The sequence below is a fragment of the Hylobates moloch genome, unplaced genomic scaffold, assembly GCF_009828535.3.
Source record: "Hylobates moloch isolate HMO894 unplaced genomic scaffold, HMol_V3 SCAFFOLD_13, whole genome shotgun sequence".
In the NCBI taxonomy this organism is placed as follows: Eukaryota; Metazoa; Chordata; class Mammalia; order Primates; family Hylobatidae; genus Hylobates; species Hylobates moloch.
Genome location: NW_026652288.1, coordinates 25,175,539 through 25,197,076, shown reverse-complemented (window position 1 = coordinate 25,197,076; position 21,538 = coordinate 25,175,539). Strand labels below are relative to the sequence as shown.

Genomic DNA, 21,538 nt, shown 5'->3' with positions numbered 1-21,538 from the left:
CGCTTTTGGGTTTCAGCTAATAAATTGCTTAAGGTAGATTAGAATGGTAAGTAGATGGCCTGGCAAGGTGGCTCACTCCTGTAGTACCAGCACTTTGGGAGGCTGAGGCAGGAGGATTGCTGAGGCCAGAAGTTCAAGACCAGCCCTGGCCACAGAGTGAGATCCCTTCTTTACAGAAATATAAAAATAAAAAAATTAACTGGATATGGTGGTGCACCTGTAATCCAAGTTACTTGGGAGGCTGAGGCAAGAGGATCCCTTCAGCTCAGGAGTTTGAGGTTGTAGTGAGCTATAATCATGCCAGCGTACTCCAGCCTGGGTGAAAGAGCAAGATCCTGTCTCAAAACAAAACCAAAAAAAAAGAATAGTAAGTAGAATTATAAAAGCTCAGCTATAAGAGTCATTCATAATTGAACTAATATTTGTTGAGCAACCACTGTGTTCCAATTGTGGTTTTCAGTACACATTGTGAATGCAATGAAGACAGAGATGAAACAAGTACTAGGGTCCCTGCTCTCGCCAAGTTTACAAGCTCATAAGTGAAACCAACCAACAAATAAAAACTAATTACATATAATAGCAAATTATGATAAGTATTATTAAAAAAGAAGAGGATACTATGAGAGAATATAGCAGGGACTTCTAATTTAAATTTTGTAGTCAGGAAAGTGGTTTTCAAACTTTTTAAAAAAGCAGTAAAACATTTTATTCCTATGAAATGTTATGTGGAATAGAAGTGGAGCTACCCTTATTGGAACAAGATTGGGGCCTAACATCCCTCATCTGTTCCCCTTGCTGTCCACCATGGTCACTGAAGCACCATGTGGCATCCTCAGATCCCCAGAGCACAGCATGTGAAAATCAGTGCCCTAGAACCAGCCCCTGTCATTTCACAGACCAGTTAGCTGAGACACACAGGGCTTCATTGTCCAAAGTCATGCAGGTCACATAATCCACTTAGTACCAGAGTTGGAGCCAGAACCCAATTTTCCCAAACTTTCTCCCACTCTCTGCTGCCCCCCTTTCCTTCCTGATTTTTTTTTTTTTGCAATGGCATGATCTCGGCTGACTGCATCCTCTGCCTCCCCGGTTCAAGCAATTCTCCTGCCTCAGCCTCCTGAGTAGCTGGGATTACAGGCACCCTGCCACCATGCCTGGCTAATTTTGCTATTTTTAGTAGAGACAGGGTTTCACCATGTTGGCTAGGCTGGTCTCAAACTCCTGACCTCAGGTGATCCACCCGCCTTGGCCTCCTAAAGTGCTGGGATTACAGGTGTGAGCCACTATGCCCGACCCTGATATGTTTTCGTTATAAAATTATGGTATTTCAATCTCATAATCTCAAACATTCTATAGATTTTTTTTTTTTTTTTTTTTTTTGGAGACAGAGTCTCATTCTGTTGCACAGACTGGAGTGTGATGGCACGATCATGGCTCCCTGCAGCCTCAACCTCCCAGGCTCAAGCAATCCTCCCACCTCAGCCTCCTGAATAGCTGGAACCACAGGAATGCACCACCACACCTGGCTAATTTTTGTATTTCTTTTGTAGAGATGAGGTTTCACCATGTTGCCCAGGCTGGTCTCAAACTCTTGAGCTCAAGCAGTCCACCCGCCTCAGCCTCCCAGAGTGCTCCCAGTGAGCCACTGCACCTGGCCTGTAGTTTTTTCCTGTAATTAATTTTACCCATTATTGTTCACACTGCCCTTCACATTCTGCACTATGTCCTTCATCTATATCCTTAGAGTTTGTAGCCTTGAAAGATGATATCCCACTATTATTTTGTTTTTATTATATTTCTGATATGAATCAGCTCTTTCGTTTTCTGCTCAGTAGTCTAACACATGCACCCATTTTTTTTTAGGCTCTGAGTTTGGATATCCAAGTGTGTGTAGTAACAGTCACACTAGTTAGTTTGTCTGATTTGTTGGCTTGGCTTTTCTCACCTCTTCATTTGTCTAAGTAAATAATAGAATTATTTCCCGGGCGCTGAGGTATTTAGTAAGGGTTTCATTTTGACTACCTCTACTTTTAGTGTAAATACTTGTATAGTTTTTGTCATTTTGTTTTGTTTTTGTTTTATTGTGCCAGAAAATTTCCAGACCTGTGTTTGAACAGTGTAGGAAGGGGGAGAAGTGGTGAGAATGAGGAGGCCCTGGGAGACTGAGGCTGTGCTGTCTGGGCAGTGCCTGCACAGACAAAGAGTTTTGTTCTAATTTGGGAGACTAGTAGACAATTGATGATTTGGGGTAGAATGGTGACATGATGAGAACTGTGCTTAGGGAAGTAATTTTAGCTGCGAGAAATCAGATAAGTAACAATAGAAAGTTTCCCTGGACACCCATGAACCAATAGAAAACTTAGAATATTTAAGTAACATTAGCCAAATGAGGGCTGAAATGTGATGGTGGCAGTGGGGATAGAAACCAGGAACACAGTTTTAGGAGCTATTGACTACATGAAATAAATAAGAGGCCACAGAATGACTCTGACTGGCAGAGACAATCTCATGATGGGACTACCCTGCCAGAGACATCCATCAGAGCCTGCTCAGCAGCTTGCACTGGATGGCCCTTTTGTTTCAACTGCCCTCGGATAAGCTGCCTTTATGAATTAAGGAGCTGTCTGCATCAAAGCGGTAGACAGACACCATCGTCCTATTTTTTCACCCTGCTTGCATTCCCATTAACTCCTCTTCAGCAAAACAAAAAAATCAAGCCTTACTGGTTCTCCCTACCTCCTGATAGCTACCTACCTAGACTGCTTGGCAGACACAGTTCTGCAGGCTACTTTCTTATCAAGAGTTGGCAATTAGAAGAGGCCCTTGGAGAGGAGGTGGGAGTGCTCCTTAAAGTCCTCATCGGAATGGAATTGCTGACCGGGTTCATTAGGCTACGGATTTGCAGCAAGACTTGGATTCTATTGCAAGTAGGTGTGTTTCATTTTTAAGCTTCCAAGGAGCGGTATCTACACTGTGTGCTACCTCTGTCTTCCTGTCCTGTCATTTGACTGCTTTGTGGACTCGGTGGTGGAGGGCAGGTGTGTGTTTGCCTTCTAATGAGTTGTCCTCTTGAGCTTCCTCTTTCCCAAAATGCTCTGTGGGGAAGACTACCTTGTAGAGAAGACCCTTCGTCATGTGATTGTTCTGTTTCCTTAGAGACAACAGCAGCGTAATGCATTAGAAGCCAGATCTGTAGAGAAAGAAGAAGACTTTGCTACAGAATGTAAAGGTTTAATAGTTATTCTTTGCCTTTATGTTTTTGCCACCTTAAGCACTGGGCTAATGATGATTGTGTTTATTTTTGGCAAGATTCTAGAGCCCCTAGAACTTCCCAGGGAGTTTCTATTAAAGGGGCAGCCCACTATTATCTTTTTTTTTTTTTTTTTGAAACAGAGTCTCACTCTGTCACCTGGGCTGGAGTGCAGTGGTGCAATCTCAGAGGCTCACTGCAACGTTGGCTTCCCGGGTTCAAGCGATTCTGCTGCCTCAGCCTCCCAAGTAGCTGGGATTACAGGCACCCACCACCACGCCTGGCTAATTTTTGTATTTAATAGAGACAGGGCTTTACCATGCTGGCCAGGCTGGTCTTGAACTTTTGACCTCAGGTGATCCGCCTGCCTCAGCCTCCCAAAGTGCTGAGATTACAGGCGTGAGCCACTGCGCCCAGCCCCACTACATCTCTTCTTGTTTGGTAAAAATATGTGAGAGTCAGCCTGTCATCTATAGCAGTGAATTTATTTACATTTTTGAAAACAGATTTCAGTTAATGACCATGTGAACAGGTCGGGAAATGACTTTGCATCACGCATTTCATTGACCCCTCTATGAGCAGTAACTTGTTAAAGCATTTAAGATGCCATCCTTTCTCATTTTTCTTAAATACGGGACTTAGCATCTACATAAAGTAGGAACAACTTCCTAAGTTTAATGAACAAGGAGAACAAGGAAGGAGGGATTCATCATGGAAAGATTTTAAAAAATAAAAAAATACATTTCTGTTGATCTGATGATCCGGTTTATAAGACTCTTGACTGCTTTTTCAACATAGTGATGATAAATTGAGCAATACTGTTAAATAGTTAATTTGTTATAGTTAATAACTATGGTCTCGTTTTACAATTCTGTCCCTTTCTAGAGCTAGAGAGAGATATCTGGCTTCCTCTGCATGTCTCTAGACACTATCTAGTGGTGAAAGTGTAAGAATGGATTTGTGGTAAACTTTTCCTTCCTGAGAAATAGTTCATTAAACAAGTCTGATACCGCAAATGGCTATGCTAAATTGCTACAAATATAAATTGAGGCATATATGTCTGTTGATAGGGGAGTTTTTTATATTAACAAATTGGTTAATTAATTGTAAATGATCACTAAACTTAAATGCACTTCCTAGAAGTCAGAAACCTCATTGTAGGTATGTAACATGATATTTGTGCTACACTTACAGTACCAGATGCTTATTTTTTAACATCGTGGTTTTCCAAAAGGTATTTTTGCTTGTTTGTTTAACTTCTTTGCTTTGGCAGATAACCTAGAACCCAGTGAAGTAACAAGAAATGGTTGGTCCATTACACAGAGATAGACAAGGAGCATGCTATTCAAGGAGATCAAGAATGATCCACACTAGCCACACGAGAATCATCGCAATGAAAGGGCTTTTAGAACCTGGGCTTCTTAATATTTCACCAGAGCTGCAGCTTACCAGCATTATAGATCAATGTAATCCCTTATGTCCTCTTCATCATAATGGAATAATAAGAAAACTGGTTTTCTTTCTAGACAATATATTGTTTTCACTTAAGGGTCCACGAATAGGTCTCTAACCACAAATTTTTGAAGAGTAGTAGTAACTGAAAAGAGAGAGAGAAGGCCGGGCACAATGGCTCATGCCTGTAATCCTAGCACTTTGGGAGGCCAAAGCAGATGGATCACTTGAGCCCAGGAGTTCGAGACCAGCCTGGGCAGCCTGACACAACCCCCATCTCTGTAAAAAATACAGAAATTAGCTGGTGTGGTGGCATGTGCCTGTAGTCACAGCTACTTGGGAGGCTGAAGCAAGAGAATCACTTGAGCCTGGGAGGTGGAAGTTGCAGTGGGCCAAGATTGCACTGCCGCACTCCAGCCTGGGTGACAGAACGAGACCCTGTCTCAAAAAAAAAAAGAGAAATACCACCTTCATTCTGACGCATTATGCAGCAGAGATGCTGAAGTGCCTGCACCCTGAGCACTGTCATTTTACACTTTTCTTTGGAAGAAAGTTAATCTTTAAGTAAGTGAACATTTTTTATTGTCGATTTGTTCTGCAGCCTCCCTTTTTTTTTTTCTGGCAACAGTGCTCTCTCCTTAGAGATCTGTTCCCCTCCCAGCACTAACTGTGATGTACCGGGAGGAATACCAGTCATAGCATGGGGCCTGCTGAATGCCAGAGTAGGCAAGTGACTCAGGGCAGGCCAGAGGCTTTGCTGGGGATTTTCAAATTGGGATAAAGGAAGAGGTTTTATTCTCCAGTGGTAAAGCTGTGAGATGCTGGGCAGAAACTCTTTCTTCTTAAGCATAAAAAGCTGTGGGCCATGTGTAAAGCCTGACTCAAAATGAGATCTAAGCAAAGGTAACAGTAAACTTCCTAATGACATTCCAATATCCTGAAAGCCAGCTGCACCCCTACCTTCGTGAGGTTGGTTATGAATTTAGTTAGTATTTAGTTATGGTGCCCAATAAGTTCCTCTCCCAACCACCCCCACACTCCCCCCCTCCCCCCACCCCCCTTACCGCTTAAACTACTTCAAGTTAGATTTTGAAGCTAGTAGTCCTGAATTGGGGCAGTGTTTCTCACACTTGAAAACTTATTGTTCCCTGAGAACTCTAATCTGAAAAATTCATTTGGATAATACAGAGATGCCTGAAATAAAAGACTGTTTGTGGATTTGATCTATTCAGTGGCTTTAGAAGCAGATAAAAGTAGTGTCCAATACTGATTCTACCATGTGACCTTGAACCCATTATCTTCCTTGATTTTATTTATTTGCAAAATAGAAATACCACCATGAGTAGTAGTGAGAATTCATGTAATGTTTCTGAGGGGCCTGGCTCAGTGCTGATGCATTTCACACTCAGCAAATGCTTAGGCACTGTCTTCCCCCTACAACTCTCCCCAGTGCTGCAAAAGTAAAGAAATGTATGCAAAATACACAACAAATCCTGTAACTGTTAACTTCATAGGATTTTTTCATATTCTTTTTTGTACTGGTTTTTATTTATATCAAATGAAATAAGTTGTAGTCTTTGTTACAAATGGTCTTACATGTATTTGGTTATAAATTATCATCATATAGGATTTGATCTAAATATGTTAAGCTAAAGCTTAAGTACCTGTTGTTGCTATGACTGACAATTATGAGGACTGATTATAAACTTCTTGTGGGCAGGGACAGTCTTCAACTTGTTTTGTTTTGTCCCGAAACCCCTAACAGTGCTAGGCATGAATAGGCCATAGATTTCTGTTTGTTTGCATACTATGGCCCATGTTTATTTAAATGGAGCTTGTAACTAGAAAGGTTTGCTAGAGCTACTGAAATTTCAGGAGCTGTTTTTCTGATAAGAGAAGTGAGAAATCGTGTAACTTTGGCCAATCTATGAAGGACATTCCAGGATAAGTAGGTGGGAGAAGAGGTGAAAGCAGGGGCTTAGAAGAAGCAAAAGAACAACTTGCTGGAGAGAGATGGGAGACTGAAGTGGTTTGATAGAGAAAAGAATGAGGTAGTCTATAGTGTGGGTTTTGCATTTGTTTTAAAGTTTGGTGAAATCTGCTGCATCATCGAATGAGGTAGTCTATAGTGTGGGTTTTGCATTTGTTTTAAAGTTTGGTGAAATCTGCTGCATCATCTAAAAGAAGAAAAAGGTCTGATTCGAGTGAGTAGGGAAGATAATTTCAGAAGTAACATAGGTATCTAGGATTGAGGGCAAAATAGCTGGCCACAAAATATTAATAAGAGATTAAATGTATTTAAGATGGTTACCTACTTTGTAAAGCATTGTTATGGGGAGTATAAAAAAAGAAGTCAAGCAAATGAAAGCATTAGTGCATAATAAACTCTTTCCCCCTTTCACACCAATAGTAATAAACAGACCCCCAAAAAATCTGCTAAAGATCCCCAAATGCATGGCTAGCAGACAGCTGTCTATGTAAAAGAGAGTTGCAGGACACTAATCTTAACCTCCACAGCTAAAAGAAATGTTCTGTGGAAAGAGCTAATGTACCAATAAATTTAAAAGTGAAGGGCAGGAGTATGTACATGGCTGTCTGCTTGACTTCCTACAGAAGAGGCTTTGTCAAAGGGCCTGGGGAAAAGGGACAGCTTTGACAGGTACCGCAAATCTCACTTGTCTTCCAGGCTTCAGCTGACTTTATTCATTTCCTCCTTTTTTTTTTTTTTTTTTTTTTTGAGACAGGGTCTCACTCTGTCACCCACTCTGGAGTGCAGTGATGTGATCTCAGCTCACTACAGCCTCAATCTCCCAGGCTCAAGCAGTCCTCCCCCCAGCAGCCTCCTGAGTACCTGGGACTACAGGTGTGCACCACCAAAACCAGCTAATGTTTGATTTTTAGTAGTGATGGAGTCAGGCTGGTCTCAAATTCCTGGATGCAAGCGATCCTCCTGCCTTGGCCTCCCAAAGTGCTAGGATTACAGGTGTGAGCCACTGCACCGAGCCTACTCCTTCATCTTTAAAACTTTGCAATTTTAAGTAGAAATTTTGTCTACACAACATCAGTACTGTACTTTCACATCCTTGGTTAGAGACTCCTATCCAGACATTGTTTACCCCTGAATCTAAGTCAATTCAGAAAGCCAAAATGAGTCATAACACTCAAGGTTGATTTTAAGCCCATTGTTAAACATTTTTTTAGTCAACAGTCTCATTTATATAATAGATAATTTGCTCATTAAATGTATATATTTTGCTAGGCTGAGATTAGGAACCTAGAAGATCTTTGAAATGAAGATTAGATTTTAAAGTTAATCCTGTTAAGCTCTCAAACCAGATGGTTTACATTCAGAGAGCCATTTAGGACACAGAGTTCTAATAATATGATGGGGAAAGGGTAAATCACTCAAAAACTATACTTTGCAACTATTACTGTCTTATCTTCCTATAGAAACAACAGGAACTATGATCTAACATCATGCTGTTGGCTTTTTTTTTTATAGAGTAAATATCCTTAAGTGTTTTCCTAAAAGTGCAGCCATGAAAGATAGTAGACAGTACACTCGAATGACTGAGAACACACACTCAGAGCCACACTGCCTCGGTTCAAATCCTCTTGCTCCCACAATTTGGCTCTGTGGCCTCAAAAACATTACTTTTCTCCATGCCTCAGTTTTTTTTTTTTCATCTGTAAAATAAAGATAATGATATCTACTTCATTGGCTTGGTGTAAGGTTAAATGAGTGAATCCATGGAAAATGTTCAAACTTAGTCTGCCGTATAGTAAGCACTCAATAAATATTGCTATTATTAGTAAAGACACTCTCCACTCTGCTGATTCTATTCCTAAGTCATAAATGGTAGAAGAAAAAAAAAATAACAGACCAAGCAGTAGACGTTAATAGAGTTAAATAGAAAAGAATGTAAGTGCTGCAAATACATCCACCAAATATAACAGCGAATAATGTCATCCCATTTTTGGAGAATAGTCTCACCACACCTAAATATAATAGATTACTTCTTACCCACTCACCATTCCTATTATATTCCACAACATGGCGCTTACTCATGGGCAACAAATATTTATGGAGTAGCTTCTCTGTGCCTCATACTATGCCAGATACTTGAAATATAATGGTAAAAATATCACAGATTTCTTAACAGTGTAGTAGAGGAGATCATCAAGACTAGTCTAAGATGTTTTCTTTACTCTCATTTTTGAGGAGTGGTGGTGGTAATGATGTTGGGAAGTTGTGGAACTTTGGATCTACTCAAACCATTTCACAGGTTTTCTACTAAAAGTCTCAAACTTCTACACCGTAGTTTCTCCTCCCTCATTCCCTCCCCCTCCTTCTTCCTCCCTCTCTCTCTCCCTCTGTGTGTGTGTGTGTGTGTGTGTGTGTGTGTGTGTGTGTGTGTGTATGCTCATATAACACTTCCCTTCTCAGTTTGCTTTCTTAATGATAAAAATAATATAGCCTCACTTTAGAAATTTGACTCTTTTTTTTTTTTACGTTAAGCATCTTTTTCTCTTAGAATCAGGAAAAATTAAACTGAAAAGGTTGGACAAGTGTTGGAAAGTATAAACAAGCAGGAAAAACTGCCCATAATTCCACTTATCTTAACATTTGACCATATTGCCTCCAGATGTTTCATTTTATGCTTATTATGTAGTTGAGTGTGCTGTGTGTATGTATAAATAATTGTTTACGACTATTGTAAAGATAGAATAAATAATGTATTTAAAGCTCTAAAGTTTCTGATAGATATCAAACACTCAGTAATTGTTAGCTATCATCATCATCTTGCCCTTCTTTGTTATCTTCTATATGCTGAGCATTTTTCCAAGTAATCAAAAAGTCTTCATAAGCATTATTATTTAATGACAGCATAATATCCTATAATTATGGATATACCATGGTTTACTTTTCCTTTCCTTATATTTGAACACTTAGGATAATTTCAAAATTATCCTACCATAAATAACACTTCCTGAATATTTGTTAATATAAATCTCTCTGTGCATTTCTAATTAGTCTTTGGAATTGATTCCTAGAAGGAGAACTACTGAGCCAAGTGTTGGAATGTTTTCTAAGATCTTTGATGGACATATTGCCAAATCACTTTCTAGAAATTTGGCTTAACTTTTTACTTTCACTCTTGACTATACTAGTAGTAAATTAAGGACCTATGTCAGAAAACCCTCTCCACTCTTAAGGATTGCCTTTTTAAAAAGATCATTATTTTTCCCAGAGAAAGTGGTCTATAATTCCGCCCCCCACGCGCCCCGCCAAGACAGGGTCTCACTCTGTCACCCAGGCTGAAGTGCAGTGGTTTGATCATGGCTGACTACAACCTTTAACTCCTAGGCTCAAGCAATCCTCTCACCTCAGCCTCCTGAGTAGCTGAGACCATAGGCATATGCCACCACACCTAGCTAATTTTTTAATTTTTTTGTAGAGATGGGGTCTTGCCATGTTGCTCAGGCTGGTCTCGAACTCCTGGGCTCAAGCGATCCTCCTGCCTTGGCCTCCCAGAGTGCTGGGATTACAGGCATGAGCCAATGTGCACAGCCTGTAATTTTTAATTAAATTTCTTTTGAGTCATTTGTATTTCTTCTTTTAAAACATGTATTTTTACCCATTTATCTAATTGGAATCCCTTTAGTTTTCTTGTAAGTTTGTGTGAATCCTTTATGTATTAAGGCATTTAATTTTTGCTGTGTCACATTTGTTCAGGTAGTTCCTCAAATTTTTTTTTGTTCTTTTCTGATGGTTTTAACAATTCAAATTAATTGGTGTTTTTCTAATTTTTCCATTGCTTTTGAGCTAAGAAAATCCTCTCTATTCATAGACCTATATCTTTTCTCTTAATTTATATAAACATTTATATTTAACTCCTCTTTTTTCTTTAAGAGACAGAGTCTTGCTGTGTTACCCAGGCTGGCCTCAAAATACTGGGCTCGAATGATCCCACCACCTCAGCCTCCTGCATAACTGGGACTGTAGGTGTGTTCCATCATGCCTGGTTTATATTTAACTCTTTAACACCCTAGAAATATGTTTTTCTTTATGGGTTGAGATAATCTCAGTATTTTCCCATGCATATACCAGTTTTTCTTCTATTAAGTATTTACTACATTATATTATTATTTTTTTTCTAAATTTTTCTTCTTTGTAAGACTTAAGTTTTCATCTTTTTAATTTTTATTCCCAGAAGCTAGCACAGTGCCTGTCACATTATAGGCAAATATCTGGTAAATGAAAGAAATATACAGTTGTATGTAATCTGTCCTGAAATAATTTTAAAGGTACAAGTTATTTATCTATTCCTACAGATGACTTTAAAACCCTTAAGAGAGATTTTATAGGAATTTTAATTTCTAGTTAGTCTATATTTCAGAGCATCACCAGAATAAATTGGAGTGGTCTGGCCACAAAGGAGCTGCATGAAAATTATTTCTACCAGTAAGCTCAATTTGTGCTTTGTAATAGGAGATGTGTCTCCCCAATAACCAGAACCTCTGTTCCTGTTATCTAAGCCATGCTCTTACTGCATAGGTCCCCAAACCTCTTCTACCCCGCCTAAAAACAATAAATATAAATGTACGTTTTCGGCCAGACTCGGTGGCTCACGCCTTTAATCCCAGCACTTTGGGAGGCCGTGGCAGATGGATCACCTGAGGTCAGGAGTTCAAGACCAGCCTGGCCAACATGGTGAAACCCCGTCTCTACAGAAAATACAAAAATTAGCTGGGCATGATGGCAGATGCCTGTAATCCCAGCTACTCAGGAGGCTGAGAGAGGGGAATTGCTTGAACCTGGGAGGTAGAGGTTACAGTGAGCTGAGATTGTGCCATTGCACTTCAGCCTGGGCAACAGAGCGAGAGACTCCATCTCAAAACAATAAATAAATAAGTAAATGCATGTTTTTAGTGTTCAGAATACTGAAATGAACAGGTACTGTTTAATGACACTCATGTATTTTCAAACTTGACATTTCATCTGAGTTCTATTCTCCTATTTTCAACTGCTTTCTAGACATCCACTTACCTGTACTTATTATCAATGGTACTTCAAACCCAACAATTTCAAAACTCAAATCCTATTCACTCTTATCTTCCTGCTCATTCTGTCTACCCATCCCTCCTCCTTTCCAACCTCATATCTTGTTTCCTACTCTGTGTTTTCTAGTTTGGATATTTTACCACCCAGTAGCCAAGGTAAAAATCTCTTATTCTTTATTTCCTAACCCTGTGTACTTAATCAGTCACCCTCTCTTACTGGTTTTGTCTTCACAATAGCTTTCCTTTTCTCTCGCCCCCATCTTCACTACCACTGTCCATCTTCATAGTCACTGATCTGGGCAACTGCCAAAACCTCTTACCTGGCCTCCCAGCTTCCATTCCCCTGCTTCCAAATATATCCTACATGATATATTTATATATTATATGGGGGAAAGATTCCCCTCACCCCTAGAGGTTCAGAGTCACTGAACTGAGGGTAGGCTTGGGTATCTTATCTTACAGAAAGCTTTTCAGATGATTCCCGTGCACACTTTTGATAAAAGACCAGCATCTGCAAGATTCTGGAGTGAGCTTTTAAAATGATGTGATGGTAACATCGGTTTTTGTTTTACATTCAGTGCTTCCCCTGCTGCCTGCAATATAAAGTTCAGATCTCTCACCTTGTGATAGGACAAGCTCCTTTCACATCCTGCCTCTCCTCTACCTTTCCACATGCGTTTCCAGCTACTCCCTTTTAGATGCCTTTGGTCAAACAAATAAATTAGACCCAGTTTCTCATGTATTTTTGGATTTCTATGCCATTTTACATACTCTTTCTATCGAGGGTTCTCTTAATTCTTTTTCTGTATCTGGAAAACTGTTCTCAATGGTGCCTCCTCTCTGAGGCCTTCTGTGACAATTCTTGCCCCTTGTTCCTCCAGGCAGAAGTACCTCCAGGCAGAAGTACCTGATCTTCACCTGTGACTCTCAGCACTTGGTCTGTCAGTTGTCCCTCAGTATCCGTGGGGGTTGGTTCCAGGAGCCCCCACAGATACGGAAACCCAAGGATGCTCAAGTCCCTGAAATAAAACGGAATAGTATTTGCATATAACCTATGCGCATCCTCCCGTATACTTTAAGTCATCTCTAGAGTACTTGTAATACCTAACACAATGCCTATGCATCACGTCCTTCGCAAGGATTCAGTGTATTACTTAGCACATGGTGAATTCAAGTTTTACTTTTTGGAACTTTGTGGAACTTTTTCACTGAATAGTTTCCTTCTGCAGTTGGTTGAACCCACAGACATGGAGGACCGACCATACTTCATTGCTGCACTCATTACATGGCATTGTAATGATTTGCTTGCATATTTGTCTCCATCTATATACAGTTAGGTCATTGAAATAAAGATAATCTTTTATCAGTAGGTACCCAGTAACAGTGATGCTTTCCCTTTAAGAAGTATCAAATTCTTGCCAAGTCTTTTAAAAACCACCTCTACTGACTACCAGATACTTTCTACCTATATCATCATCTTATTCTATCCCATCGAAAAAATGGTATCTTATTAACAAAGAAGGAACCTCCCAAATTTCTGGACTAAGCAATAGATGGTGGCCATTTCGGTATCATGAAACTCAATAGTGCCTATACCTTGCTGAGATCTGTACCAAAGGAAGATACAGAACATCTGGTGCTCAAGGTATTCAACTGGTTTTAAATGTCAGAGATCAACAAAACCAATCTAATAAGTTGTGCCAGTTCTGTTTTTTTAAGTTTCTATAATTTGTAGCATTAATGTCTGCTTTACAGCTGGAAATACTCTTTTCAGTTATGTCTTACAAGAACCATGAAGGTTTTGTATGTTTGTTTGAGCCAGAAGTCATTTTTAGTGCATTACTTTTTTTTTTTTTTTTTTTTTTTGAGACAGGGTCTTGCTCTGTCACCCAAGCTGGAGTGCAGTGGTGCAATCACAGCTCACTGCAGCCTTAACGTCCCAGGCTCAAATGATCCTCCCACCTCTGCCTCCTGAGTAGCTAGGACTACAGCACTTGCCACCATGACAGACTGATTTTTATTTTTTATTTTTTTAAGACAGGATCTCACTCTGTCACCCCGCCTGAAGTGCAGTGGCACAATGTCAGTTTCACTGAAACCTCAACCTCCCTGGGCTCAGGTGATCCTCCCACCTCAGCCTCCTGAGTAGCTGGGACTGCGAGCGTGCACCACCACATCCAGCTAATTTTTGTATTTTTTTGTAGAGACAGGGTTTTGCTATGTTGCTCAGGCTGGTCTCGAACTCCCAGGCTCAAGCCATCCGCCTGCCTTGGCCTCCCAAAGTGCTAGTTTTACAGATATGAGCCACTGTGCCCAGCCAGCAGGCTAATCTTTTTAATTATTTTATTTATTTTTGTTTTTTGTTGAGATGGAGTCTTGCTCTGTCACCCAGGCTAGAGTCAGTGGCGCGATCTCAGCTCCTTGCATCCTCCGCCTCCTGGGTTCAAGCGATTCTCTTGCCTCAACCCCCCAAGTAGCTGGGATTACAGGCACCCGCCACCACACCCAGCTAATTTTTACATTTTTAATAGAGACGGGGTTTCAACATCTTGGCCAGGCTGGTGTTGAACTCCTGACCTGTGATCCACCCGCCTCAGCTTCCCAAAGTGCTGAGATTACAGGCATGAGCCACTGTGCCTGGCCAGAAGGCTAATTTTATTTTTTTAATTTTTGTGGAGACAGGGTCTGACTATGTTCCCCAGGCCATGTTACACCTTCTAAGAATGCATCTGAGCTGTTGGCTTTCGTGGTGAATTGTGGCTCTAGTGGAGGTTCTGTAGTAAAGACCTCCTTTAAGTTTGCAAGTGCGCTTCTTTCATTTTAAACTGGAGACATATACCTGTCTTTCTAACAAAGCATGTTAGGAGTTCAGAAAGGCTATGACATTTGGGGATCAGTTACGATTAGTTTATAGTTTATAATATAACCATTACTGTCTGGTTTTGAATATTAGAGAAGAAGCTTTGATATTTGTGCTATAATGGTTGAACATGATATATACCAAGAGATATTGATGATTATAAAGATGTTTGTGGTATCAGACCAAATTGTTACAAATCATGAAATTTTATTGCATGGATTTATGTTCTAGGAATTAGAATTTTTATTCTCATTTTTCCTCTGAGAATACCAAAAAGGAAATTGAATGCAGTGATATCTTTAATATTGAAATATAGCAGGTGGCCGGGAATGGTGGCTCACACCTGTAATCCTAGCACTTTGGGAGGTTGAGGTGGGAGGATACCTGAACTCAGGAGTTCAAGACCAGCCTGGGCAACATAGTGAGACCTTGTCTCTATTATTTATTAAAAATTAAAAATATATATATAGCAGGTAACTGTATTAGTTCTGAAAGCAATGTGAAAATGTCTTTATCTTCTTTTGGAAATAGATTGCTAATAATAATACATTAAAGAATAGCCCATTCTATTTCCAGGACCAGAAAGCCGTTGTGCTGGATTTGGTTCTTTCATAGGGATTGTCTCCTTGTTTCATTTGGACAATTGATATAAAAGAACCAGAGGCAAAAATATAAATTTAGGACTAAATGTAAGCTAATCTCTGTGTTCACTGCCATCATTAGTCAACCTAAAACAACTGATTAGTTGACTATAACTCAGCACAGCCACTAGCATTAATAGTCTTGAAAGTTTGGGACATAATTGGATATCTGTCTGAAGACAGGTAGTCAGATAAATAACTTGGAATTGACTTCTAGCCTAGAGAGGCATATTTCAATTCTAAATGTCTTACTTAGAGACGTGTCACACAAAGGGAGGAATGTAGAACAATAAGCATAGTACTATGGCTTAAAAATCAAGAGACCAAAATCTGTTCCCTGCAAATTACTTTCCATCTCGGATCCTCTCCATTAAATGGAAAAATCGTTTTTAAAAATCCCTATACAGAAAGGCAACTGGTTTAAGAAGAAAAAAAAGTGCATAGATAGATGGAGAGAAGAAGAGATCCTTCTTTAACGTCTGGGTTCCTTGGCTTGCCCTGAAATATTTCCCCTTAAGCTTTTATTTGAATGTACTACGAAACCTGCAAAACAATAAAGCCTGTGATCCCTTAATATTCACCAAGAATTGCTAAGTATAACCTCTCCAAAAACATTTTACATAATTAACTGTGTCCTTAAACGGAAGGAGAAACCAGAAGGTAGTTAGTTCCCAAGCACCTAAATAAGAGAGAAGGACTTTCAGCCTCAGTTTTATGCTTTTGATAGACAAATCTGAGAAGTATAATCATGCATAACTTAACAATGGGGGATGCATTCTGAGAAATACTTTGTTAGACAATTTTGTGTTGTGTTAACATCAGAGAGTGTACTTACACAAACCTAGGTGGTTTCGCCTGCTGCATACCTAGGCCATATGGTGTAGCCTAGGCCGTATGGTGTAGCCTAGGCCGTATGGTGTAGCCTAGGTTTGCAGCAGGCAAAACCATCCGGGTATGTGTAAGTACACTCTGTGTATGTATGTAGCCTCCTAGGCTACAAACCTGTACGACATGGGACTGGACTGAATACTGGAGGCAACTGTTACACAAGGGTATGTATGTATCTAAACGTAGAAAAGGTACAGTAAAAATACAGTATTATAATCTGTTATAATGTATGTGGTTTGTCATTGACCTAAACATGATTGTGCGGCACATAACTGCACTTCTTCCAGTTTAAAAGAGGAAGTGAGAAATTTTCCAGGAGAAGTATTTAGCAATAGTCATGTGGTTCCAGATGCAAGACAGAACCCTTTTGTAGCCGAACCTGGTAGGGAGGGAGAGGGGTTGAAGAATGGCTGGAAGGCAAGATACCTGGCACCTTTTTGAGAAGCTTGAATTCATTCCTTCAGGATTTTCACAAGAAGGAGAAATGGACAGACCTGAGTCCAGAAAACCTGCAGCTAAAGACAAGTTACCAAAAATGCTAACCTTCAAGTTTAAATTTGGATTGGGGATTATAAAAGACAACATTCTAATTAGGGCATAGGTGTAAAATTTGGATTTGTTGTTCAGATTCTAGTAGAGAATTAATCAAAGTTTGTTCCAGAGTCTTATTTTTGAATGTGGTATTTAACAGTTTGTTCTGGTTAAAAGTTTACAAACTCAGTCTGAGGGAAACCAGTGAGCTCTAACCAAATCTCAGGAGCAGCATGCACCTCGATGTTGTGACCTTTGTAATACAGGATGAATGCCAGACACCTAGTAATCTTGTACCTAAAATGTAGAGAAATTCACTAAGGGGCAGAATTTAAATTCTTATGTACTAAAACTACAAAGCAAAAGCCACCAAAGTTATGTCCTGTAGTAGTGTGCTTATAATCAGTTGCTTCTCCTGGTACCCCCAGCTCAGTGGCCCTGTGGCTTTGTGAGGGAAAACCTCTTGCTGAATTTACTTAGGCTTGAAGTATCTATTTCTACCCCCCCCCCCCTGGGTCTCCCCCTCCATGGGTCCCCCCTCTCCCCATCGGTCCCCCCCTCCCCATGGGTCCCCTCCTCCCCCTCCCCATGGGTCTCCCCCCACTCCCCATGGGTCTCCCCCCACTCCCCATGGGTCCCCCCACTCCCCATGGGTCCCGCTGTGCTTACCGCGAATCATCGTTGGTCCCTTTGCTCTTATCATGCTTATCGTCATTTCCCTTGTTTCCCCTACTTGGTAATTATTAATATAAGATAAATGTCTTTTCTTTCAGTCCTCCTCGCCCTCTGACTAATATGAATGACACCGTGGTTAGCCACATGTCCTCTGGAGTGCCCACTCCCACCAAGAGGTACGTATGTCTTGTGCCTTCGACTTGGATGTTGGCCTCTGCTACTGATTTGCGGTGCCCCTACCAGAAATGAGGCCTGAAAAGCAGGTTGTTCCACAGGGCAGAAAGGACTGGTTTGCTTTCTCTTCCTTTGACCGTCTTTTAGTCTTAATTTCTACTTTTTATTTTCCTTTTTTCCCCCCACTGACTCACAAATATAGCAACTGAATTAATTTCTACTTTTTATTTTCCTTTTTTCCCCCACTGACTCACAAATATAGCAACTGAATTTGGCTTCCAGTGGTGCCTCAGGTGGAAACTTCATTTGTGACAAGCAGTGGTGACAGTGTCAGAGCAGATTAGGCATGTTTCAGGTCCGTTTTTTAACCTTAATATTTTGATAGTCGTGAGTTTCATCCGTTTTGCCTTTAAATTCTTTGTCAAAGATCATTTTTGCTCTTTGATTAGACTGTGTAAATTGAATTAATCCCTTATAAAATTTTCTCCTAAATCATTCTGTATATGATTTATAAACATTTAAGTTGAAAAGCCTGAGTCTCTTTTGGTTATGCAAGGAGTTTGCTTTAGGGGCCTTCAAGGAATGAGAACTGTGTACTTCTTTCTCCTCTTTATTTAATTTGCTCTTCTCCAAAAATTCTCTCAGGCAGGACTTAAAAGAACTATATAAAATGGCTTTCTATTTGGTATAAGCTGTTGCATGACCAGAGCAATGCAAAAACTCCCTCAAGGGCACGGCCATTAAAGAGTTCTTTCTAACAGTCATCACTCAGAAACAAGAAAACCACAAAGACATTCCAGCCCACCCCCTAGTCCTTCCTGGAAAAAAAAACCATTTTGTACCCTATGTACCGATTGCCTTGGATTAATTCAGCTATAGAAACGCTATAGAAATTTTGACTATATAATACATAGTGCTTAAGACAATGATGTTTGTTCCCATCGGCCAAAACTCCTAGGGCAATGTTTCTCAAACCTGACTGATGAGAAGAATCACCTGGGTCACTTGTTGAAAACAGATTTCTGGGACAACATCAGACCCAGTGAATTGGAATTTCTAAAGATAGGATCTTGAGAAGCTACATTTTTATTCCAGCTGATTCTTATCATCAAGCAAGTTTGGGCAATAGCCTGACAAGGAAGCTAACGAGTAAAGTGTAGGACTACCCTGAAGAGAGAAGTTAGGGACTTAATAAATCAGAGTGGCCTGATATACATTACCCGCATGGAGACTCAGGACCTGACCAGGTAAGAGTACTTGCCTTTAGCCTTGTTAGGGCACTTTCCAGCAGTGAGGGAGTCAGGCTGCTGCTTCTGGGCAGAGCTGAGTGGTGCAGGGCACCAGAGCATGGACTCTTGAGCCAGATTCTGTCTGAGTTGGAATGCTGGCTGTTCGCTTGCCTTGAAATGTTCTTGTCTTCTTTTTTTTTTTTTTTGGAGACATGACACGGTGTCTCTCTCTCACCCAGGCTGGAGTGCAGTGGCCCAATCTTAGCTCACTGCAACCTCCACCTCCCAGGTTCAAGCGATTCTCCTGCCTCAGCCTCCTGAGTAGCTGGAATTACAGGTACCTGCCACCATACCTAGCTAATTTTTGTTTTTTTTTTTTTTTTCTCAGTAGAGATGGGGTTTCACCATGTTGGCCAGGCTGGTCTCAAACTCCTGATCTCAAGTGATCCAACCGCCTCAGCCTCCCAAAGTGCTGGATTACAGGCACAAGCCACCGTACCTGGCCTTGTTTTCAATTTTTTGTCTCTAAAATGGAGACAAAAATAATATCTACCGTTTGGGGTTTATGTGAGGATTTAATGTATTATTTTTATGACTTAGGAAGTAAACTGGAATGTGAGAATAAGTGAGGAAGAGACAGAATGATTTACCAGCAATGCCCCCAAGCAGGAAAGGAATTTTTATGGACGAATACAAAGCAATTAAGCCTGTCCCACCTACCTAGATATTATGATAACCCTTGCTGTCCTTGGACTTCAGTTTTTTATGTTAAACACCCATAGCATTCAAACCCAGACTCCAGATCAAAGATGTTTCCATTTCAAAACCAGGCAGATAAGGTGGCCTATTCAAAGAATTCAGGTCATAGTTTTCCTGTTAATTATAAGAATACCATCTCATTCAGTAGCATTTCCCATCTGAATTCTTCTCATCATTTACTAGTTCTGTCACGCTAAGTCACCCGAGTACATGAGGGTGACCACAGCGAATGTGGCTGCTAGAGGCTATTAGAAGGAGCATGGCTTTCTGGACAATGTTTTATTGCTTGTGAAAACTAAAAGAAGGGAGCAGTAATAATCATAGCCACCTCTGTAGAGGACTACCCCTCAGGCTTGCTGTGTTACACCCCCAGGCTTTATTGTAAGTAGCCAGCTGTGATTGCCAGTCACAAAATGATACCTGTCATTTTTGAAAGCTGGTTCAGATAATCTATAGCCGGGATTAAGATTTCATCTTAAAGTCAGTGTTTAGCCACTCTTTCTGGTGGAATTAGCCCACCCTAGAGGTGGTTATCGTAAACTTTCCAAGGGCTGACCAGCAGACCAAAGGCAGCCAGAGAGCAGACCAGAGAAGAAGGTTGAGCTCCGATTGATTAAGAAGCACAGTTACTTGAGTAGAGAGGCTCCATAGGAACAAAATGCTCCTACCCTACCGTTACAGCCCCCAGGATTTTAGGGGATTCCATGTATATTCAGTATGAGATTGTGATATACCATGTGGATACTAATTACCTAATTCATAGACTTGGCTTTTCATGGCCCCAGTAATCAAATAGTATACATTTCCAGGTAGTATTCTACTTGCTTCCTTAAGGACTCCTCAGCTTTTCTTCCCTCCTCTGAATGTGGACAGACCTGTGTGGCCAGAGTCTAATGGAAGCCAGGAGCCCAGCATGTCTTGCCAGCCACAGAGCCTTACTCTGCCCAGACAGGAATGCTTGCAGAGATAGAGCAGCTACTCTCCAGAATAAGAGGTTTCTTTTAGAACTCATCCTAAGACGTCAATCACTGAGACAACAACATGCACAGTGATAAAAATGCAGGAAAAATTTTAAGTGCTCTAGTTCCTACCTTTTTAAAAGGCAGTGCATATAAAAATAGTGATAATCACGGTGGCCAAAAGTAATGCTGTTAGTCCAAATAAAAGATGATCTGAATGTAAGCTTTACTTTTCACAGAAGACCTTATAAATGGCAGAGATGATGACTCTCATGTGAGATACCATAAATTATGTTCCTGAGAGGTTCTACTGTAGGGATTTGCCCTCCCTAATAATCTTTTAATATCCCTAAATTGATATCTTGTAACTGAAAAAAAATTTTGTCTTTGTCTTAGGCTAAATACTTTCTTGAAATTTACTTTCTTTTAAAAGCATCCACATAGTACATTTAAAAGCAAACAAGAAAAAACTTTTCAAAGCTTTAAAACATAGGCTTAAAATACCCCTCCCCTGTCCAATTTCCTAAGAGGCCTGCGTCTAGACCTCTTTTTCCCCAAGGTTCAGAATGTGAATTGTGTTCTTATGCTGTGTACTGTTCTATTATTTTAAGTCAACTTATATTCAGAGAAATATGGAAAATGATGCTAATTTTTTTTATTTTTAAATGTCTTCTAAAGCTTTAGCTGTGTTTATGGATACTTAAAGCTTAACAATTCTGTGGGAATTTCATAGAACTATGGAAGTAACAAAAGCCTTCAGTGTGCAACTTTGTGCTTTGTGCGTTCAGTTGGTATATTAATATTATATCTCCTTTAGTTTCAAGTAGTAAAATCGAACCTTAAAAGGCAAAACCCACAAAGCAAAGGCAAAAAGCAGAAAGGAAAGGGCAGAAGAGTACACAGATCACGAAAGCAGCTGGAATGCCCCCAGGCGGCCCTCCTTTTCCGAGCTGCCTCTCTTCATGTGCCATCTTCGCTCCCTGCCACTGCAGAACAGCTGCTCCCAAGCTGCCGATGGTTCCAGACACACACCTCACTACAGCCTTGCCCCTCCA

The 21,538-nt window shown here is 40.4% G+C and overlaps 1 protein-coding gene across 14 annotated transcripts in view; it reads left to right on the top strand.

Annotated features, from left to right (window-relative positions):
- The window catches only part of DTNB (dystrobrevin beta), a 297,775-nt gene that overhangs the window by 171,392 nt on the left and 104,845 nt on the right, over nucleotides 1–21,538 (top strand). For all 14 annotated transcript variants that reach the window (XR_004251289.2, XR_004251286.2, XM_032172425.2 and 11 more), the window contains one exon: nucleotides 17,461–17,538. Coding sequence is in view for 12 of the 14 variants with exons in the window: in XM_032172425.2 (XP_032028316.1) it covers nucleotides 17,461–17,538 (78 nt within the window). In the remaining 2 variants the exon portion in view is untranslated. The remainder of the gene's footprint in view (nucleotides 1–17,460; nucleotides 17,539–21,538) is intronic.